A 25,706-nucleotide genomic window follows, 5' to 3' on the forward strand; every position below is an offset into this window, starting at 1 on the left:
TCTATTAATCCTTTTTGTTGTTGTTCTTTTTGGAGTTATTTTCTTTTCGCCTATTTTGTAATCAGCATTTTCTTAAATATCCTTAGATTAAGATAAAAAATAAAGTCATCTTTGAGTGTTTTTATTTATTTATTTTTTTTTATTCATCTGTCCGTGTTGACAAGCGCGCTTGATCCAGGCATGACCAAGCGCACCAAATCAGCGGCGAGCTACCAAGAGAAATGTCGAACTTGTGCAACACTCTGCCTTATTCTTGCATCTACCTCGGTAAGTAGATTATCTTATAATTACAAATGTAAGATAAGGGGAGTAGTTCAGGGAACACTATTATTAATCCTGTTTACTTTTTTCTCTTTTTCTTTTTTCTCCCTTTCTTCTTTCTGTCTTCCTGGACTTGTTTGTTTTACACAAGGCTTTTTTTTATGTATGTCTATATATCTCCTGCTATCTTTAGTTTCCATGGAAGCCAAACCACTCCGAGCTGTTGCCACACTAAATATTATAGTTTGATTCAATCTCTCGTAAGATAGATGTGCACTGTCAATACAGTAATGGTATTTTCGATCAAACTTAAATCGAATTTGCTATCTACTTCTATCATCATCATCATAATCATTATTAAAATTGATCTATTTCGACATACACAAATTCTCTCTCTCTCTCTCTCTCTCTCTCCTGCGTATTATCATAAATGTATCCACAAATATCATCAAATAAAAATTACCTTCGATAGTCCTTATCTCATCCGACTACGGATTATTTCATGCATCCATTTATATTTTTAATATACTGTCATATAGTAATGCCTAGGTGTGCGAAATCTGTACACACCCATTTATATATTTATAATTATAAACATATTGTTATATACGAGTGTCCATGCTTGCGTTGAATACACACAAGCACACACATACACTCATACACATATAATCAATGAAGGACTCTCTACATAGTCGCTCGATCTGCTAGAAATAGTAGTCAAATATCCCACATACCATACCTTAATGTCATATAAAAGACCTTGGTTGATATGCAGTTAACAGTATTTCTGGAGAACAGATGGCTTGATTATGGCTGGATTGGCCTTTCATCATTATGCATGACTGTCCTATCAAAGCTGAGCTGTGGTTAAACAACATCATAAACAAACCCGGCTTGAAAAAACGTAAATCATTTAATGCAAGCAACGGAAATAATCATTTAAACAGCCTTCATCGCATATACCCACATACATACATACCACACACACACACACAAGTTACAATCTTTACTTTATTTTCGACAAATCTTGACTGTTCACTGTAAAAAAAAGTTATCAGTCGATTAATTTAGGTAGAGTTTTCGCTTTTGTTGTTTTCGGTTTGTGTTTGTGAGTGTGATGGGAGATGCTTTTATCTTGAAAAATTATCAAATTATTAGAATATCCATTTTTTATAATACCATCTTAATTAGAAGTTAATTGAAGTGCTTGATATTTATTAATATCGTTTTTTGACAGTTGTTATTTACTGAGATCTATACATATTTAAACCTTTTTGAAACAGTCTAATCAAATAACATCATATTTCCTCTTCGATTTGTTTGTCGGTGTTTTCTGTAAGAAGGCGGAGCAAGGTCTTCTAAGAATTTATGATATAACTCGCCATCAACACTTATTGTAACCTGCCATTCAGTTCCCTCTCTTTGTAGGTTACTACTATCTTTAAAAACAAAATAACAGTTTATTTTCTGACAAAAGTTTCAAGACTGAAAAATGTTCAAGAGAAACTGTGACGTTTATATCGGCTTCGAATAAGGTTTGAACAACTGTTGCCTAATTTGAAAGGAGAAAAATAAATGCCAACCAGTTAACAGACAGGGGAGCAACATGTAAGCAATGTAGGAGCTTTTGTGTGGTCGCTCAGACTGTTGGAACTACCTACCAAATTCCCTCATTTCGTAACCATGCGTCACAAATAAGGAAAAGACACATTAGGATGTCATGATACCACTAACAGATACGACTGTCGTGGTTAGACTGTCTTTGATCACAGCTCCGCTTAATCAGAGCTAGCCTGGGGCTAAACAACAACAGTGCAACAAGCCTTCTTCCCTCTACCATTTCTAAGAACGTAGTGTACTTTTAATTGCGTCAATAATTAATATCAATTTCTTATTTAGACTCAAGTCTCGCTCGATATTATATACAGAAGCGAGTGGGGATTGAGCTTGTCTGATATACACACATTTATTTATGAAAGATATTAAGGAACTAACTCGTTTCACTTATAGTTTCTTACTTCCTATGCCAGGGGTTTTCAAACTGTGGTCCGCGGACAGCAAATACTTTTTATGGGCAATTTGATTTTATATATGGTTTTTAATCGAAATCTTTTAATTGACAATAAACCTATTTGTTAAATAAATAAATGTAAAAATATATGTTATTTTAAGCAAATATTTATGTATAAATTTCATAAGCGTTTATAAGGGGGTCCCTAAGGTAAAGCCTGAAATATAAAGGGGTCCGCAAGTCAAAAAGTTTGAAAACCCCTGTCCTATGCAATGAATTTTCTCTTGGTTGTTTTATCCAAGTAATAAACATTCTAGGTGACATCGATATAAAGTTGCTCATCAACACACTCCAACCTCTATCCCACAGGCAAGATTTGTTTTTTCAACTATTGTGGCCACTTCACCTTGAAACTGGCTGCTTTCGCTTGTCATCGCTACTGAGGTACTCCTTAGTTCACTCGTCTCGTCCCCTCGCATACCTATATCGTGCTAACCACTCCAGGTCACATACGAATTGCTACTCTTGATTCCACCCCTATTTTGAATTCTCAACTTTTTTTTATATATTTCACTTTTACTAGTTTCAGTCACTGGATTGCGACCGTACTGGGATACTGCCTTAAAGGGTTTGGGTCAAATAGATTGGCCCCCAGTGCTTATTTTTAAAGTCTGGTACTTATTCTATCAGTTCTTTTGCCGAACCACTAAGTTACGGAGATGTAAACAAACCAACACTGGCTGTCAAGAGGTGGTGAGAGACAAAGACGCGCGCGCACGCACGACGGGCTATAGCAAAAGATCTTTGACCAAGGTGCTGCATTGTAGGACTGAACCCAAAATCACATGTGAGCTTCTTAACCACATGGCCATGCCTGCACATTTTTGCTTCTCCCTTCAGTTGTCGACTAACTGTTCCCATGAAATATTAACCACATCAGTTTTAGTCGTCTCGCGAAATCTGTGAAAGCCAAGCGAATTTTTTAAAATATAAAAAATAAAAAGTTTGTGTTATTCAAGTTCAACCAATATTCTTGGTTTATACACACACAAATCGAACACATGCAATTTCTTGTGGTTGAATTAGTTGGGATTTTATGTTTGTTTGGGAGTTTAATGTGAATAGTTTATGTATCTACCGTCCATAGTATCCATATTTAAGTCAATTCTTTTACTTGTTTCAGTCATTTGACTGCGGCCATGCTGAAGCACTGCCTTAAAGGGGTTTTTAGTCAAAGAAATCCACCCCAGGACTTATTCTTTGTAAGCCTAGTACTTATGCTATCGGTCTCTTATGCCAAACCGCTAAGTTATGGGGACGTAAACACACCAACATCGGTTGTCAAGCGATGGTAGAGGTACAAAGACACACACATAAATATATACAATATCTATATATGTATACGATGGACTTCTTTCAGTTTCCATCTACCAAATCCACTCACAAATCTTTGGTTGTCCCGAGGCTATAGTAGAATACACTTGCCCAGGGTGCCACTGAACCTGGAACCATGTGGTTGGGAAGTAAGCTTCTTATCACACAGCTACCCCTGTGCCTATAACATATTTAATATAGGGAGCATTAAAAAGTTATCAAGAAATAATTTTTCAAGTGAGGTAGAAAAAAAAACTATACATTAGTCATTAACTAATGTTATTTTTGGCAAGTGTAGACGTAATTTCATATAGGTTTCAGTCTTATTTGACTTCTTCAGCAAAGTAGTGATGCAAAAGAATGTTCACTCATTTGACATAGAAACTAGAATTGCTTAGATAATAAACTACAGTGTTTCACTGATGAGGTCAGATTAAGGCTAAAAACATGTAAAAACATGTCCAGAGTTGTTTCCTATACTTGCCAAAATAATTAAAATAAAATTTATGTCTAAAAGTGTTTTTTTTTTCTTTTTCCTTCACTGCACAATCATTTCTAGTTAACATGATGATATTTCTTGCATTAAATATTATCAACAGTAATTTAACTATTGTCACATAGATTCATATAGATGGCATGTATTTGAATACATATTTACCAGCTGCATGAATTTTTCTGTGTGAGTACACCAAAAGTATCTATATAAACAGTGGAGGACAGGTCTGCTTAGGCAGGACCAATGATCAAAGACATTCAAGTCATGACTGACCCGTCTTTTTTTTTTCCTCAGATGTAGTATTTCTAGGGGTGGAAGCGCAATAGCCCAGAGGTTAGGGCAGCAGACTCGCGGTCATAGGATCGCGGTTTCGATTCCCAGACCGAGCGTTGTGAGTGTTTATTGAGCGAAAACACCTAAAGCTCCATGAGGCTCCAGCAGGGAATGGTGGCGAACCCTGCTGTACTCTTTCACCACAACTTTCTCTCACTCTTACTTCCTGTTTCTGTTGTGCTTGTAATTCAAAGGGTCAGCCTTGTCACACTGTGTCACGCTGAATATCCCCGAGAACTACATTAAGAGTGCTCGTGTCTGTGGAGTGCTCAGCCACTTACATGCTAATTTCACAAGCAGGCTGTTCCGATGATCAGATCAACTGGAACCCTCGATGTCGTAAGCGACGGAGTGCCAACAACAACAACAAGTATTTCTAGGACTGCTTTGTTTAAGATGGTAAGGAGTGATTTGAGGGAGATTTAGCTGCTGTTTCTGTTCAGGTTGATAAACTACTCAGCAGCCTTTTTTTTTTTTCCTTTTTTCTTGAATATTTAATTCATAAATACTTGATGATTTAGTAACAATTAGTGAAATGTTAATGACATTTGAACAAAGTTTTGTGTTTGTCTGGAAAGCTATACTCTCTTTACTTGTTTCAGTCATTTGACTGTGGCCATGCTGGAGCACCGCCTTTAGTCGAGCAAATCGACCCCAGAACTTATTCTTTGTACGCCTAGTACTTAATCTATCGGTTTCTTTTGCCGAACCGCTAAGTTACGGGGACGTAAACGCTCCAGCATCAGTTGTCAAACAATGTTGAGGGGACAAACACAGACACACAAACATATACACACACACATACATATATATATCATCATCATCATCATCATCATCGTTTAACGTCCGCTTTCCATGCTAGCATGGGTTGGACGATTTGACTGAGGACTGGTGAAACCGGATGGCAACACCAGGCTCCAGTCTAATTTGGCAGAGTTTCTTCAGCTGGATGCCCTTCCTAACGCCAACCACTCAGAGAGTGTAGTGGGTGCTTTTACGTGTCACCCGCACGAAAACAGCCACGCTCGAAATGGTGTCTTTTATGTGCCACCCGCACAAGCCAGTCCAGGGGCACTGGCAACGATCTCGCTCGAAAATCCTACGGGAGCCAGTCAGGCGGTACTGGCAACGGCCACGCTCAAAATGGTGCATTGGTGTAAGGTCCCCTCCCAACCCAGAGTAACGTGGTGGTGGAACAAGGAGGTAGACAGGGCTATTAGACAAAAGAAACAGGCTTGGAAGGACTGGAAGAACGGTGGTAGCAGGGAATTGTACCAATGTGCCAGAAGGGAGGCTAGGCGACAGGTTTATTTAGCCAGAGGGGAAGCAGATAAGGAAAGATTTGCCAATGTTCTGCGCCGTGAGGACCAAAGACTCGAGGTATTTCGTGTTGCAAGACAGTGTAGGAGAGAGAATAGTGATGTTGTAGGAGAGAAATGTGTTCGCATGGATGATGGTACGCTTGCACTAAATGAGGATGCAAAGAAAGAGGTCTGGAGATGCTACTACAATAGATTGCTTAATAAAGAGAATGAATGGGAGAAAGAGAGCCTGCCGTATGTCGACCCAATAGAGGGACCAGCTATTCGAGTTGATAGTACCAGGGTAGATAAAGCAATTAAGAGTATGAAGACCGGGAAAGCCCCCGGCCCATCAGGAATCACTGCAGAGATGCTCAAAATATCTGGCAGTGTTGGCTATAGCCTAGTCACCCGTATTACGAACCAGGTGATACACGAAGGAGTCATACCCAATGACTGGTGTAGCAGCATCATAGTCAACTGCTACAAAGGTAAAGGTGACGCTTTAGATACAAATAATTACAGAGGCATCAAGCTGTTAGATCAGGTTATGAAAGTTACAGAGAGGGTCATAGCCCAACTAATTAGGGAGCAAATCAATTTAGATGAGATGCAGTTTGGGTTCGTGCCAGGTAAAAGGCAGACTGTATGACGCATGCGTACGAACAGCCATGCTACATGGCAGTGAAACATGGGCTGTAACTGCTGAGGACATACGTAAGCTCGCAAGGAATGAAGCCAGTATGCTCCGTTGGATGTGTAATATCAATGTGAATACCCGTCAGAGTGTAAGTATCTTGAGAGAAAAGCTGAACATTAGAAGCATCAGTTGTGGTGTGCAAGAGAGACGATTGTGCTGGTATGGACATGTGGTGAGAATGGATGAGGATAGCTGCGTGAAAAAGTGCCACACCCTAACAGTTGAGGGAACCCGTGGAAGAGGTAGGCCCAGGAAGACCTGGGCTGAGGTGGTGAGGCAAGACCTTTGTACATTGGGCCTCACCGAGGCGATGACTACTGACCGAGACCTTTGGAAATGTGCTGTGTGTGAGAAGACCCGGCAAGCCAAGTAAGATCGTTGCCAGTGCCCCTGGACTGGTTCTTGTGCGGGTGGCACATGAGATATATATATATATATATATACGACAGGCTTCTTTCAGTTTCCATCTACCAAATCCACTCACAAGGCTTTGGTCGGCCCGAGGCTATAGTAGAAGACGCTTGCCCAAGGTGCCACACAGTGGGACTGAACGCAGAACCATGCGGTCGGTAAGCAAGCCACTTTCCACACAGCCACTCCTGCGCCTATGACAAGATATGATGGTGTTAAGGAAATGGTGGTATTGTTTGAAAGTGGTTTAGCTTTGCTTCTTGTTATTATTTCTTCATCTTTCTATCAACTACAACTTTTCATTTGCATTTGTCACAATAACAGATATACCATATATCTTGTTGCATTGTCTGTGTCATCATAGCACCACCGTCCTCCAAGATACTGACTATGGTTTTGGAAGGAAGCCCATACTTCATCTTCCCATAAGTCAATTGCTGTTGCTGCTGTAGAACTGAAGTGTGGAGTGTTATCAGAATGGTTAATATAATAGTCTTCAGGTGACGACTGTCTGTTGAATTTGAAATAGAATTTATATGAGGAAACATGTGTATCTGTGTGGTAAGAAGTTTGCTTCCCAACTACATGGTTCTAGGTTCAGTCCCACTCTATGGCACCATGGGCAAGTGCCTTCTATTATAGCCCTGGATCAACCAAAGCCTTGTGAGTGGATTTGATAGATAGGCACTGAAACCAGCTTATTGTGTGTGTGTGTGTGTGTGTGTGTGTGTGTGTGTGTGTGTGTGTGTGTGTGTGTACACTTTTATTAAAGCTGAAGAAATTTTCACAAACTGTTACTCAGAGTTTCACATTACCATTCGTCAGACAGTTGTGATCATACTAAAATAAAATTGTGAAGATACACAGATAGGCGTAGGAGTGGCTGTGTGGTAAGTAGTTTGCTTACCAACCACATGGTTCCGGTTTCAGTCCCACTGCATGGCACCTTGTGCAAGTGTCTTCTACTATAGCCTCGGGCCGACCAAAGCCTTGTGGGTAGACGGAAACTGAAAGAAGCCCGTCGTATATATGTGTATATATATATATATATATGTGTGTGTATCTGTGTTTGTCCCCCTAACATCGCTTGACAACCAATGCTGGTGTGTTTACGTCCCCGTAACTTAGCGGTTTGGCAAAAGAGACCGTTAGAATAAGTACTAGACTTCCAAAGAATAAGTCCTGGGGTCGATTTGCTCGACTAAAGGCAGTGCTCCAGCATGGCCACAGTCAAATGACTGAAACAAGTAAAAGAGTAAAATAGTATACATGTAATATGATATATAATGTAATACAATCCAATGAATAAGCAATTAAATTTGATTGGGTGACTACTTTTCAAAAACAGCAGTGTCATTTCTCTACTTGTGTTGGGGTGGGGTGAGGTGGAATGGGGGTAAAACTTAATGGTGAAATAAAATAAGAAGCATAGAAGGAGGACATTGAACAATGATTATGTATATGTCCATATATGTGTGAGTGTTTGTAACTCCTCTTCACATTGCATGTTAGTTGTAAATGATTGTTGCTGTCATACAAACACTGTTATTCCTTTCCTATATACTGCAAGAAAATGTCTGGCCATGAGAGAATATTTCTTTGCTTGGAAACAGGTAAGGGTTGATGACAGGATGGGCATCCAGCCATAGAAAATCTTCCTCAATAAACTCCATCTGACCCATGCAGACATGGAAGTGTGAACGTCAGAATGATGAGGAGGAAGATGGTGATGGCAGCAGCAGCGGCGGCAGTGATGACAACAATGATGACAAAGAAGGAGAAGCAGGAACATATATATTACAATTGTGACCATATTCTGAGATTAAATCCTTTATGCTAAAGTATCTATAAAGTACTTCAGAAAGTTGAATAATTATATCTTTTGTAGTCAGACCTGAATGCTAATGTTACAAGCAAGAACCTCCTTCAGTGTGGGAAAAATAATGTTACATTTATTTTTAAACCAGTATATTAAGACACTATAAAACAATACCTTCGTATACTAGGATTGCTTCTATCAACTATACTCCTCCTTCCCCTCCTCTTCAAACATACTGCTACCACCAACATTACCACTACACACAATATTTGCCTAGATACATAAAGAAGAAAATATTGATGAAGGCTGCCTGAACTCCAGCAATCATTTGTTTGTTGGTCATGAAGTGGATTACAGGCAAGTGTATGAAAACAAAAAGGGTTGTGTAAAAGCACAGTCAGAAATTCAAGTGGCTTTATCCTGTCTGACTTCTACAAGTATATAATATAGTACACATATGCATTGTATATATTACAATAATCCCTCGACTACTGTGGGTGTTACGTTCCAAAAAACCCCACAATTGGTGAAAATCCACAAAATAGAAACAGTACTGTACTGTATATTTTTTTTAATTATTATTTTTATAGTTTGTATGTATTTATTTATTATAAATGCAAACAACACCATAGAGGAATCAACATAAGCTTAAATAATAAACCATGATAGGTGAACTGCAATATGGTGAGGGATTACTGTATATATATATATATATATATATATATATATATATATATATATATATATATATATATAAACATATAAAGTATGCTTGCTGATTATATGTGAGTATGTATACATCTAACTATTAGTTTCACTATTTCTGTGGAGGAAGAGCTTCATGCTAACAGCATTTCATAAGTGGTAAAAATATCAGTGGAATGTCAGAAAGTACAAATATTGCAAAGATATGGTGAGATGTGTTAAACAAAATGTCATGTAAATAATAGAGTTAAGTATGGATATGTAAACAGTAACAAACCTTACAATCTTTCACCATAAATGTACATCAAAGGTTATATACATGATATTATACAATAACACAAATTTACACATATGTATATATATATATATATATATATATATATATATATATATATGTAAGATCCAAGGAAGTTAGAAACCTTCAAACATATATATATATATATATATATATATATATATATATATACATATCGAACTAAATTAGACGACTGGCACCCATGCCAACGTCGTCTCCTTCATTGGACACGAAACTGGGCTTGAGAAGACCTGTTGGGGCAAGCGAAAGCGAAATCGTGATGGCACTTGTGCCCGTGGCACCTGTAAAGACTTTCGAGCGAGATCGTTGCCAGTGCCCCTGGACTGGCTCTTGTGCAGGTAGCACGTAAAATACACCATTTTGAGCGTGGCCATTGCCAGTACCGCCTGACTGGCCTTCGTGCCGGTGGCACGTAAAAGCACCCACTACACTCTCAGAGTGGTTGGCATTAGGAAGGGCATGCAGCTGTAGAAACTCTGCCAAATTAGATTGGAGCCTGGTGTAGCCATCTGGTTCGCCAGTCCTCAGTCAAATCATCCAATCCATGCTAGCATGGAAAGCGGATGTTAAACGATGATGATGATGATGATGTAGATATATGTGTGTGTTAGTATATATGTGTGTGTATAGACACACACACACATAGGCACAGGCATGGTTGTGTGATAAGAATATACATACACATAGACACAGGTGTGGCTGTGTGGTTCAATCCTACTGTGTGGCACCTTGGTTGCAAGTCTTCTATTGTAGCCACAGGCCAACAAAAGCCTTGTGAATGGATTTGGTAGATGGAAACTGAAAGAAGCCCATTATGTGTGTGTGTGTATCTTTGTCTCTGTGTTTGTATCCAACACACACACACACACACACTGCTTGACAACCAGTGTTGGTATGTTTACATCCCTGTAATTTAGCAGTTAGTTTGGCAAGAGAAACCAATAGAAATAAGTGCCAGACTTAAAAAATAAGTACCGGGGTCGATTTGTTCAACTAAAATTTTTCAAGGCAGTGCCCTAGCATGGCTACAGTCTGATGATTGAAACAAGTAAAAGATATATATATATGTGCACACAACAGACTTCTTCAGTTTCTGTCTACAACTTTTCCTCACAAGATATTGGTCATCCTGTGGCAGTTGTATAATACATTAGACAACAGTGTTCATGTAATAGGACCAACCCTCCTATGTGATTCTGAAGCAAACTTCTTAACTACACAGCCACATATAACATCAAATCAAAGGATCAAATGTCCTTCCCAAGCCATAGGCTCATAAGGCTGGTTTCCCAGCCTTCTGTGGCATATATAGTCACCTCCTTGATGGGACAGTGGTTCATGACAGGATTACTCATTTTGAGCAGCTGAAGTTGAATGAAGTGTTTTGCTCAAGAACACAATGCATCACTTGGTCCAGGAATCAAAATCATAATCTTACAATCATGAGTCCAACACCCTAACCACCAAGCAACACACCTCCGCCATATATAATATATATATATATATATATATATATATATATATACATATATATGTCACAGGATATTTTCTTGCCTTCATATATTTAATTGCTTCATTTATCATACTGCAGTCCACTAGAATGGTTGGTCCGTCTATTGGGTGCCTCCTTTTTCTCTCACAGTTAATGACCTTTCATTAGTAGCACTTCTGTTCCTCTTTTCAGGGCTACAAGGTGAAAGTTTGCCACAATCCATTTGTATACACTTCTCTACTTAATGCCTCTGTTTACTTTGGTACACTGCCTTGCAATCCTCTGGTCCTCACACTTTGGAACATTGGCAAACATCTTACTTTCTATTACTCCCCTGGTTAAATATTCCTATCTTCTCTTCTAACTACCTCATATAATACTCTGTTGTCCCCATTCTCCTCATCTTTCCAAGCCTGTTTCTTCTCTTTTGTGGTTTTGTCTACCTCACTGTTCTACCACCCTCAATTTGACTGGCCTCTTGCATTAGCCACACATTTGCTTTGTAGCCCTCAATAGGTCATCCTCTAGAAAGTTCCAGTTGTTCCCTATGCTATGCATTTCTATTTTACTTCCTTTTCATGAAATGCTTCAAGTAGTACTTCTCTAAATTTCTGACTATTCAATGGTTCCTCAAGCTTCTCTGTTTTCTCTTTTTAGATTGGTTTGTATCTTCGAGTCCTTCTAGTTCTAAGTTTGAAGTCACTAATCACTATCTTATGTTGTACTGTACATTCTTCGGATCTTGTTCAAAACGGGGGCACCAGTTTTCATTAATGTTTTATGTAGTGTTTTTGGTACCGAAAGACTTTCAAACTTTGTATACTTATCTATTTTGTGTTATAGAACAGAAAAAAATTTTTGTATTCAGATTTATTTCATGTAAAAAATTGTCTTATTTCGATAATTTCAACCAATCACTGACAAGTATTCAACTGTTTACAGTTACTCCTAAGCGGTGTAAAATGTATTTAATCTGCATTACTTCTGACATTTTGCAGAGGCAACACACGTGTGTTCGTTTTCCCTAACCCTAACCGACTTGCTCCTTCCCTCAAAAACCATGCCTTGTGCCTATAATAGAAAGGTTTATTAGCTACTGCCAATATGCTTCAGCCATTTTTTGACAAGGAAATAATAATTTTATCACCGCCGCGAATCGTTTGTTTACATAGTCAGCACTTAATTTTTACGGCTGAATGGACGTCAGTCATTGGTTGAAATTACAGAAATACGACAACTTTAACATGAAATAACTTGCGATGTACGTTTTTTTTGTTAAGAAGACTAAGAGAAAAAGATGTTTTATATGACACATTCTACCAGTGTCCCAAGTTTCAAAGTGTTTCGTTAAGAAAATACTGGTGCCCCCGTTTTGAACAGGATCCAATAGATAGATAGATAGATACAACGGTGTAAGCACATAAATGTGAAACAAGGTGGAAAAAAGAGTACTCAAATATCAGAGGTAGAGTAATATGCTTTATTTAAAAGCAGCAGAAATATAACAAAAGCTGTTACTCAGAGTTTCATGTTGCCACTCGTCGGACAGTTTTGTTAAAATGAACAGAAATAAGGATATAATCAAAACTAGTTAAAGGATACACTTTTAAAAATGGATTTGTTTCATTGGTCCTTTCAATTAACGGTCTTAAGCATGCAATGAACAAAATAAATGAATTCAATATAAATTCATCCTATTGTAAAATCAAAGAAAACCTTAAATCAAAGAGTAGATTCAAAATACATATTGTAAATAATTATATACGAAATATAAGTCAATTAATACATTAAAATTAAAATTTTCACGCTGCATTACATAAATATTTTACAACAGTATATACCCATATATACTAGACCATCTATAATATACATATATACATCAAAATACACAGATGCATGCACATAGCTACATACATATACAGGCATATATATGTAAGACAAAAATATACGCACAAATACATATATGCACAAAACCATGCATGGACTTCAATATCAAAGCCTATTCTCCAATTACTTCCACCAACCATGTGGTTAGCCATTACGCTTTATTTTTTCAAGTAATTCATTACTACATATTCTCATAAACCTATGCTCATATTCTCACGAGCATAAGCTCAGTTTATGTTTCTTATTCTACAGCCACACCAGCAATCCAATGTCAACCCTTCGCCTTCTGCAACATTTCAACAGTTCACTTCCCTGTTGCCATCTCCCATTGCAGCCCCTTTCTGGAATGTACCCATTTATGTACAATGTCTCCATTACGCCTACATTCATTTGACTGTCACCCAAACAATAGGTTGTGTTAGACTCAGCGCCAACTGCCACAAAGTAGAGTATATCCACTGACAGCTTTTCAGTGTGTTCAAAAATCATATACACCCCACCACCACCACCACCACCAATGTCATGCATCCAGACGGATGCAAGACATGTCACTTAGTCAAATTGGCCCTTCATTTACTGCACGAATGTTTTATCGTCAATGTTGCACTTTCCCATATCACGTTTCAACATAACTGTAATATATATATACAAACTATGCCATTTTAATCCAGAATGATGCCAAGTATATCTGCTAGTATTCTATATTGAAAAGAAATTTGCTATTCAATTCAATAGAATTTTTTCCCCAAAACAACATATTCCCAAAAAACAAAACATGCATGCACACACACACAGAGTAAAAGAATAACAATTTTCTTCCAAATCCTTTCAGACCATCCTTAATCAATTTAACACAATATATACACATATATACACACACCCCTCACCATAAATGTGCTATTTAATTCAATATAAATTTTAACACTTGACTCCATTCCAGACCCCTGTATAGACAACTTATATAAGAGACTTTAAGAGAAAATATCAAACATGTTCTTAACTATACTCAGAATATGAGAACAAACTGTTTAAATTTCCAATTTTTTCTTATTTCCTACTCCTTGATTTTGAATCTTTAATATTTGACAAGGTGGACATACACATTGAAACGGGTAATGTTTTATAAAAGTTACTTTATGTAACAAATATAAAAATACTTGTCCTGTCTGAGTAAAAGAAAAAAAGTAAAAAGCATCTTTAAACATACATCCATGCTGCTTCCACTTTTACTTTTTACCTATATATATATATATATCACCGTCGTCATCGTTTAACGTCTGCTTTCCATGCTGGCATGGGTTGGACAGTTTTGACTCAGAACTAGCAAGCCAGAAAGCTGCACCAGGTTCTAGTCTGATTTGGCAAGGTTTCTACAGCTGGATGCCCTTCCTAATGCCTACCACTCTGAGAGGGTAGTGGGTGTTTTTTACATGCCACTGGCACAGGAGCCAGTCAGACGGCACTGGCATCAGCCACGCTTGAATGGTGCTTTTTACGTGTCACCCGCACAGGTACCAGTCAGATGGCGCTGAATGGGTGCCAGTCAGGTGAGACTGGCATCAGCCACACTCAAATGGTGTTTTGTATGTGCCACCAGCACGGATGCCAGTCAGGTGGCACTGGTATTTATATATATATATATATATATGTGTGTCTGTGTGTGTGATTGAGTGAATATATATATACATGTATATATGCATGTATATGTATGTGTGAATGTGTATGTATATCCATGGGTATATACTAATGTATATATGTGTGTACATACATATATACATGTATGTATATGCATGTGTACATGATTATATGTTACAATACAGGTAGAGAAATTTGAAAAGAAAACACGAAACCGGTTATTTCCCCAAATACAATGTTTCTATACCCAAAATTTTATAACATTTTTCTGACATAACGATGTAAATATATATTTTAACTATGTAACACAAGCCTTCTGTAGTTTTTTCACTCTTGTTTATCTTTTATATATATACTAGCAGTATAACCCGACCTTGTCCGGGTGTGACTTATTATGCCATCTACGATAAGTCTTGCTAGCTGAAAATCAACTAAAAAAGAAAGCCTTACAACGAAAAAACCCTTATGATGTAAATATGTTCATAATTCTAAAGACGATGAAATTAATACGGAAAGTCTGAAGTCTGTTTTGCGTAAAATTATTAAGCATACGTAAATTTCATCCGTGTAATTGGCTATAGAAATGCTTGTGCAAAACAACTTTTTGTGCTGCCCTGATTATACATAGCAGGGTAAACCCTTTTAGCAGGAGCTAGGACGGCAATTTGTAATGAAGCAATTGCTGGCGATCTGTTGCTAAACAGTTTTGCCAGAATTCTATCAGATTGGGCAGAAGGTGTTGATGCACCATTTTGCATTATGTTCAAAGTAGCTACTGGAATGTGCTGAATTGCTGCAGTCTGTGGCTGTCATTTTAAACCGGTTGCTGTCTTTTTCCAGCAAACTCTCTTCTTTGGAGGCATAATCTATGTATATATTAAACAGAACAAAAGTTATAATAGATGGCAGGGTCGGTACTTTTCACATATCTGTAATTTTTCAGATTAACACCCGCACGATTACCCAACCCTAATCCTAAACCTAATCCTAACACTAACCCTAAACCCTAACCCTAACCCTGACCCTAAAAAACGTAACCGTAACATTAATCCTAAACCCTAACCCTAACACCCTAGTGAAAATCGTGGTAAATTTACAAAACATTGACGAACATGAGTTATATTTTACTGAATGATTGTGTACTTGCACGTGTATGCTTTTGAGAGAGTGAGAGAGGAAGAGGTAGAGAGAGGGAGAGAAAGGAATAGGGGTAGTTAAAAGTTTTCTTATGACTGCTTCTCTTCACTGCCTATTACTTCATTAGAAATCTAAGGATGCACATAAGCACATAATAGAGAAAAATGAAACAAATATGGACGACTTGCTCCGAAACACCACCGAGTGGGGAACACTTCTCAAAAATAACCTGCAGTTGTTTCCTTCAAAATTCCTACATGCTTGAAATGTACATACATCAAGGTACATTTGTACAAAATTTCATTAAAAAATATTCATTTTCCTGGAAGTTAAGAGGAATTTAAGTGGAATTTCCGAATATTGTACCCCACCTCCTTCCAAAACACTTTCACCGAAATTTTTTGTATATTTGGAATCTACATAATAAATAATATATGCATAGAAAATTCCATAAAAAAATATTCATTTTTATGAAAGTTATGACCTTCCAAAGTTGGGGGATACAACTCTGTAGTTATGCCATCAATGTTTTGTAAATATAACCACGATGTGAATGATTGTGTTTACTTGCACGTGTATACGTTTGAGAGAGCGAGAGAGGAAGAGGGGGAGAAATGAATAGAGATTGAGAGCAATGTGTATGTTGTTGTCACAGGTCATGTATGTGTGGTTGTGTGTGTTTTTACGTATCTATGTTATGAAAAATAGGTAAAGAACACTGAGATGAAAGTTTAATCTATGACGTTGTATGTATCACTTTCTCTCTCCTTCCCTCTCCCCCTTTAACTCTTACTCTCTATATTTTTATGTTGAGCGCGTGTGTAAGAATGGCGTTCCAGGTAGAAGGGATGAAATATAAAAGTTGCTAGAAACAACAGCCAAATCTCCCTTAAATCACACAAAGTGAACGGAATTTTAAAAATCTAATTACTGCACTGGAAAGTTCAGATCGAGAAAATTCCATTGATGTAAAAAAATTTTACGAAAAAGTGGAAAATGTGGATTTTTATAAACTTTCAAAAAGGCTTCACACAGACACACAACTTCAGCTTTATATATTAAGATATATATATATATATATATATATATATATATATATATATATATATACATACACATATACATCATGCAAATAGCATTCTTGCCGGTGACATGTAAAAGCACTCATTACACTATCAGAATGTTTGACATGAGGAAGGGCATCCAGCCGTAGAAACCATGTCAAATCAGACTGGAGTCTGGTACAGCCTTCCAGCTTGCCAGCCCTGGTTAAACCCCAACCCACACCAGCATGGACAAAGGACGTTAAATGATGATGATGATGACATATATATACATGTAGATGAAGGTATGTACATACATGTACATATATATGCATATACTCATATATTATTTGTATATATATATATATATATATATATATATATATATATGATGTCTGATCAATAAATATCCAGACTGTTGCCATAGTAATGAAGCTAAAGCGTGCAAAGTGAAGCTGCTTGACAAAGATTGACCTTATATATATATACCTATACATGCATATATATATATATATATATATATATATATATAGTATTTAAACAAAGCCTGAAACCCATAAAGCACTTTCTCCTTAGCATAAGTCAACATACACTTGGAATGTTCGATGTTCCAAATATCACAGAAATTACTAAAAATGTCAAACATGTTTCACACAAACAATGTATTTGTGTGATTCACATTAGTTAAATTAATTAAAACAATAACAAGGAAGCATGCTATTTTGTATGAAATATAAACCGCATATTTTGTGATGCTAGTGTTATTTAGAACTACCAGTGGACTTGAAGGAAATTATTCTAAGCATGGAACATTCCAAATGTCTGCATTCCTGCCTATAACTCTGAACTTTAAAATGTTTTACACAATGATGCCTCACCTGCTGATTAGAATCCGACATCATTATTTTTACATCCATTTTTTCCATACTTGCTCCAACACAATATTCTGCCACTTGTTAATGTTCCTTTGTCACCTATTTTTTGAGGTTCAGCTTTCTGAGATAATTAATGACTTAACAGCAGCTGTTTCTAAGCACTCACTCACACCTACATAGCTGATACCACATCACAAAGACTTGCACTGATTCCATGAATCAAGACCTTGAAACCCTTATTCAGTCTAGAATGACAACATAGTCACCTTCAACAGTATCAAAGACACTAACATTGTACATATCAAGAAACAGTTTTGCAGTACACTCTTACATGTACAACTCACAACTAAAATCTAAGACATTGCTATGAATACCAGATACCTCAATTTCTGAGTAACTTTCATGGTGACAACTTTAGATTTGTTTCAATTCTTACTAGATCTCTTCAGTGAAAATTTGTCTTAACTAGTACTGGCAAACAAAGATTATATATATATATATATATATATATATATATATATATATATGCTCTCTTTCACTCTAAGGGACATGACTATGAAGCTTTCCCCTGTGTATTTTTTACTAGTATTGTTAATAAGGGTTTAAGTCAGCATGAATCAGTTGGGCAAAAATACATGTACATCTGTATGTTGATGTGCCATAGGATTAAATAAACTAACTTCACAGTACACCAACATCTTGTAATTTCCTTGACTACAGTTTGAACCTGTTTTGATCTAAAATGATTCTGGTATTTTTTAAATATCTCATTCTTTGAATGATTTAGGTTATTTTTATTGCTTGTAAAAAGTAAATACTAAATTTGAGTCAAATGTAACGACTCTTTCTAATTTTGGCATAAGGCCAGCAATTTTGAGAGAAGGAGGGCAAGTCAATTACATTGACGGCCAAGTATTTGGCTGGTACTTTATTTTATTGACTGCAAAAGAATGAAAGGCTAAGTTGACCTCAGTAGGGTTTAAACTCAGAATGTAGTGCTGGAAGGAATTTCTCTAATTATTTAGTCCAGCATGCTAATGATTCTGCCAGCTCACTGCTTTTGAGTTAAATATAACAATAAAATAACATCTTTAGCCCTTTACCAGTTAAACAGACCATATCCACCCAAAATATTCTACTTGTTTAATGCTCAAACAGGCCATATCTGGTCTCTTACACCTGCCTTACAATGTCATACTAAAAGTAACCAGTCACATCATTGAAATCTCAAAACTATAAGATAATGCATGATTATTTCAAGAGAATGTTAATAAATGAGCATTTAAAAGAATAATCTGAATGCTAAAGGGTTAAAATATCTAAATATATGAAATAACTCCTCTTTTCAAAAATATTCCTTAATGTCTCTCAACTAATGTCATTTTTTGGTTTTTACTTTCTTCACAGATGTCGACTGGAAGAGTATTTTATGTGCCCTGAAGGACTGTTTATCAATATATCATTCCATCACCCGAAAGCAAGTGATTGAAAGAATTCGGAATATCTGGACAAAACCTCAAAATCAGAACTTTGTACTACCATGTCTGTCTGTACGGAGTGGGCTAGATTTGTATCTTCAAGTTCAAAACTTCCCTCCTGGATCCGAGATAATTGTTTCAGCTGTGAATATCCCTGATATCCCTTACATCATCCATCATCATGGACTTCAGATTGTCTCCCTTGATATTGATGTTGAAACAACTGCACCAAAGATTGATTTCTTTGAACATCTGATCAGCAAAAAGACTGTTGCTCTTTTAGTTGCTCACATTTATGGAAAGATTTTTGATCTCACACCTTTCATTGAAATAACTAAAAGACACAACCTTGTCGTGATAGAGGACTCTGCAGAAGGTTTCTGTGGTTTTAATTACTTAGGACATCCAGAAGCAGATATCACTTTATTTAGTTTTGGAACCATTAAATATTGTACATGCTTAGGTGGTGCCATTGCCAAAATCCGTGACAAAGCTATTTATGAAAAGATGGACCATATACAAGATAACTATTCCTGCCAAAGTTCAAACAATTATTTAAAGAAAATAATGAAATGTTGTTTACTTTATCTTCTTCTTGACTGTCCTAATCTGATTAAACCAATTTTATGCATCCTCCAGATTTTATATTTAGATTATCGACAGAGTGTCACAAAGCTGGTCCGGGGTTTCCCAGGTGATTTAATGTATCTAATTCGGTTCCAGCCATCATTAGCATTACTGTTGGTCATGTTGCATAGGTTTGAGACATTCTCTCCTGATGAAATAAACATATGTTGTTTCAAAGGGGAATATGTCAGTCATCAACTGGCAAACATTGTAACTGTTGTTGGTCATAAATCTCCTATCAACACCTACTGGCTCTTCCCCATCATAGTGGTATGTACTTTATCTTTATGATTTTCTACTTGCTTGACCACAGCTTCTGTTAGTTTTCTGTTTGTCTTCCTTTAAATGTATTTTCATTTGTTTGCATTTGCACTCCCCTGAGAAACACTGAACTACAAGTAGTGACATTGTTGACATTACCCCTGTTGACAAATCGTCTGCTGGCTTTGTACCTTCAAACATGTGGCAAAGAGATCCTTTACTTGAAAAATAGTGAAGGGTCAGTCACAGGAAGGTTTCTAGTTGTAAAACAATGCCTTTACAGTTTATTTGTCTAATTTATACTTGCATAGAAAAACAAACATAAAAAGGAAAGAAATGAAAATGAATGATGTTGTTATTAATATTTTTAACACACTTTCATACATGTATAATTTACTCTTGATACAACACTCAATACTATTACACTTGCATGCCTATGTGGTTAAGATGGTTACTTTACAACCACATGGTTTCAAGGTCAGTCCTACTGTGTGTCACCTCCTTGAGTAAGTGTCTTCTACTCTAGCCTTAGACCAACCAATGCTTTGAATTTGGCAAAAGGAAACTATGAGGAAACCCATTATATGTGTGTGTGTGTTTGTCCCCCAAACCACAACTGGTGCTGGTTTATTTACTTCCCTGTAACTTAGCGGTCCAGCAAAAGAGACTGAGAAAATGAAATTCAGACTTAAAGTAAGTATTTCGGTTGATTTATTCAACTAATTTCTTCAGGACAGTGCCCCAGCATGGCCACCATCCTGAGACTGAAACAAATAAAAGATAGAAGATAACTGGAAATCATTGATCTTAAAAGATGGTCAGAAAAACCAGTACAAACGGTTCATGCCAGGAGTTTACCACAAATCTACATATAGTTTTACAAAAGAGAGCTTTGTGTTTATTTGGTTGATTCTCTGCCATAATTTAGGTGTTTCATTAAAACCAAGTTAAAAATGAAATTAAGGGACTTGATAAACTTACTTTTTTTGGTGACATTTAAGATGCACTTTTTTTTTTTTACCAAAAACATGCCTCAGGAAATCTTGTGGGCAAAGTTGCTTTAAATATTGGTTTCAAATTTTGGCACAAGGCCAGAAATTCTGGGAGAGAGGATAAGTTGTTTACATCGACCCCAGATGTTCACCTGGTACTTCTTTTATCAACCCTAAAAGGATGAAAAGCAAAGTTGACCTCAGCAGAATTTGAATACAGGAGAAATACTGCAAAGCTAATGATTCTGCCACCTTAAAAAAGTTGCTTTAAACATTACATGCTGTAATGCAGTAAAATCTTTTCCTGAATAAGCACTACTAAAAATTGGCATGCTTATACATCTTTTATTCCATCAACTACATTACTTACTTAAATTAACAAATTACACTGGAAAAGAGCTAAAGGAAATATAAAATACTTATGATAGGCGCAGGAGTGGCTGTGTGGTAAGTAGCTTGCTTACCAACCACATGGTTCCGGGTTCATTCCCACTGCGTGGCATCTTGGGCAAGTGTCTTCTACTATAGCCTCGGGCAGACCAAAACCTTGTGAGTGGATTTGGTAGACGGAAACTGAAAGAAGCCCGTCGTATATATGTATATGTGTGTTTGTGTGTCTGTGTTTGTCCCCCTAGCATTGCTTGACAACTGATGCTGCTGTGTTTACGTCCCCGTAACTTAGCAGTTTAGCAAAAAGAGACCGATAGAATAAGTACTAGGCTTACAAAGAATAAGTCCTGGGGTCGATTTTCTCGACTAAAGGCGGTGCTCCAGCGTGGCCGCAGTCAAATTACTGCAACAAGTAAAAGAGAGTAAAAGAGATCATTTTTGATATGATATCATAAATACTCAGAGGAAATAGATCTAGAAATTTTGAGGTCTCCATGCTTTTCTTCTGAAGTTAACAGATGTCTGAGAATGCCTGCTTTAGACAGTGGTCTACAACAGACTTTCTCAATTTTGTGTGTCACTCATCACAAAGCAGGCTTAAATCAACAAGGTATTCCTTTGTTGCAATGCTACCATTTATTTTTAGCCATCTAAGTTAGTAATCCTGTAAAATGCATGTATATAAAAGCAGCACCATTTTCACATCACAATGTCATTTCCTTTGCTAATCAGAGTTCTTGTGTGATTACCACATTCCACAGTCTACATACCATTACTGCCAGTAAAATCTGTTAATGAGTTTGTTAACATTTATCTATTCATTCAGTGTTTTGTTTACTTTTTTTTACTTCCTCATGTGCCAGTTTGACTAAATCACTGCCTTCAAAATTACAACAGCTCTGATGTAGTAACATGCCTCACACCACCACTGATATCACATACTCCTTACCATTGACATTACACACTCCCTATCATTGATTCATATACATACATGCCATGTTGCTGACACCATACACACACACACACTCCTTACCACTGACATTACACATTACATACCATTAATGTTGTACACACTCTCTATTCCACTGACATCATACACATACTCCTTACCACTGACTTCACATACACACACACTTCATATTATTAACATCAGCACACATATGCTACATAACCCATACCACTAATATCACACACTGCCATTTTACACACTCCTTCTCAACATAGGTGTCGTCCAGTCATTCTTTGAACATATGTATAGCCAATGGATCTTTCAGCTTCCATACCTTCCTTTTTCATGTAGTCTTATGTCTCTGAATCCATCTAGCTCTTACTCCGATGTCGCTAGTAATGTTGAGTGGTATAATCACTAGCCCGTGTTGAGTGATGGATTATTTACCAGGGTAACACTTAGTATTCACAACTCATTGTCTATCCCATTTCCTTGTGAGTATGAAGTCTATCTGGCTTGCTTGTTCACCTGAGTGGCATGTGATTAGCTGACTGGTTTATTTTCTAAAGTAAATATTGCAAATCGTTAGGTCATTTGCATAATAGAACTCGAAGAGTCTTGATCCCTCCTCATTCCATGTACCATAACCATTACTTCCATGTACATCAGAATACCCATAATGGTATTGTACAACATGTTCAATAAACTCACCAGCTACAATAATGAAGTTGTTATCTGTTATCAAGTTTGTCTTCAAGAGAGCCTCATCAAAACAATTCTTTTGTCTCCCAGTCCTGATTGCATGAGCAGAGATTGCTATTGGCTATGACTAATCAAAGCATGATTTTTTTTTATCACATACCTAGACTGATATTTTTATCTATTTTTCTACCAATAATACGCCTACTCTACCAGCTTCAGCATTTTACCCAGCCAGGAGAATTTGTACCTGTTCTTTACTCCTCCACTTTAACTCATGTACATTTTATATTCACAATTAATTCTAGTTACTATTTATTGTTCTGTTTAAGTTAACATTTGTTTTTCATATCTAACTTTGTCTTAAATTTGAGTCATGAAAGAAGAATTATTGTAGAAATAATACTGTTGTCATTTAAATATACCTTTTCATTTAGCACTTCCACTTTTTCTTTCATCAACTGTTTTTCTTCATTTTTATATTTTCAGAAAAATCCATTTGAGGTGATGAATGGGCTAAACTCTCTTGGAGTTGAGGCACACCGTTCATCTACACAGCTGACTTTTATTGAATCCGACCAGAAACCTGAAGACACTTCTGTTGACTTAGTGCCTTACTACCCTCATGAAGCTAAACATTTGATGAAAAACATTATCTACTTACCTGTTACAAAAGCTGTACCATTCCATGTTCTTGACCAAATGACCATTGCAGTTAAATATATTGTAACAAAGAATAAATATGAATATTCTCATAAAATTCTATCTAAACTATAAAATCAAATGTTTATCATGGAAACAGATGCCATTTTTTTATTATTCAAAAGAACTTCAGCTATTTTCTGCTCAAAGACAATTTTTTAAACTTAAAAGTTTTATTTATTTTATATAAGTGTCCATTTTAAATATTTTCTGTAATTTGGCACTTTTGAATTTGTATTAATTATCTAATTTTATTCCAAAATCTACAAGTTATTTTTCTTTCCACATTCTTAAAACCCTTCCAAGGTGAAAAATGTGAATTAAAGGGGAAAAATTTTTTAAAGCATGAATGCTATTAGAAATAATACAATTACATTATGATTTGGGTGTTTATAATATATACTGGAAGTCAAAACAAAAATTCTTATATAATTAATATTCATTCTTTTGCTGATTCAGTCATTTGACTATGACCATACTGGGGCATCTCCTGTAATTATATTGATTATAAAACATCACAACTTCACTGGTATTTATTTTAATGACTTCCAAAAGATAACGAGACAGGAGTGACTTAGGCAGGATTTGAACTCTGAATGTAAAAGAATGTAACCAAATAACACAGAGTATTCTGTTTGGTGCTTCACTAATTCTTCTTTCCTCTGCCCATCCCATGTCAACGGAATTTCTTTTTTTTCTTTTCTTGTGAGCAATGAAGGGATACTTTCTTGTAATATTTAGGAATTTATCATCCCCTCATCAGTAAGTTTCTAAAATAATATATCTGTTATTTGTCAATTATCAATGAAGACAACTTTAAAATAATTTCTTAGAATACATTATGTTTAGTTCTCTAACCCATACCAGCATGGAAAACAGACGTTAAATGATGGTGTGTGGTGTGTGACATTACATTTTCATATATAATTGTTTATCACAATCTTTATTTCATAGTTCTGACCATGTTTAGAGTAGCATACCAATAACTTCTTTGTTTTTTACTCCCTGAAATAGTATCTGTTGAGTATATATCTCCCTTACCTTAAAATCATTCAACCTTGAACAGATATACTGGAGTATTAGACCACCAACTCATGAATCATGAGTTCAAATTAACTGCTGACTTCTCATTGAATTTCTGAATAGATCACTTTATTCTGTATTGCCTCACTTCATCTTGCTGTTGGAACAGATACCAGGTCATCTGGGAAAGTTACCTAAAATATTCCAACATCCTGTCCAAGAGTGGATTTATGTTTCATATATTTCACACCATAAAACTAGTATTAAGCATCAGTTCCTATGAAGCTCTTCAGACTTCCAGATATTATTATTGTTATTATTATTTATAATAGAAGGAAAGACTACAAAGATGAACAAGGAAGGGGTTCTTATGGAAAACAGTTCTAGGAAGATTCGATTAAGTATTATTGTTTATCATGAGGTACAGCAATTAACACATCTTAAGTATTAATGAGACAATGAAAATTCTCACAATATTTTTCAAGACTTGAGGCAAGTGGAAATATATTACTTCTAAGATAATACTCCCAATTTAATGTCCTAACAAATGTTATAAATAATCTCAATGAGGATGTATACTATTTTGTTACTACTAAAACTGCTTGACAATTATCACTATTTTATATTTTTCTAATCATGAAGTTGATGGTTGATAATTTTATTTTTATTGATAAATAAATGCATATATATTAATTTATATATATATATATATATACATTATATATATATATATATGTATATATATATATATATATATATATATATATGTATATATATATATATATATAT

General features: G+C 36.1%; 1 protein-coding gene across 1 annotated transcript; it reads left to right on the forward strand.

The window, feature by feature from the left end:
- LOC106869918 (uncharacterized) lies at nt 1-24,770 on the forward strand. Its single transcript, XM_014915853.3, has 3 exons — nt 1-267; nt 19,204-20,171; nt 23,682-24,770. The coding sequence occupies exons 1-3, from the start codon at nt 222-224 to the stop codon at nt 23,967-23,969; spliced, it is 1,302 nt and encodes a 433-aa protein (XP_014771339.1). The 5' UTR covers nt 1-221; the 3' UTR covers nt 23,970-24,770.
- Nucleotides 24,771-25,706: the final 936 nt, after the last annotated feature.

The sequence above is a fragment of the Octopus bimaculoides genome, chromosome 2, assembly GCF_046866305.1.
Source record: "Octopus bimaculoides isolate indiv1 chromosome 2, ASM4686630v1, whole genome shotgun sequence".
In the NCBI taxonomy this organism is placed as follows: Eukaryota; Metazoa; Mollusca; class Cephalopoda; order Octopoda; family Octopodidae; genus Octopus; species Octopus bimaculoides.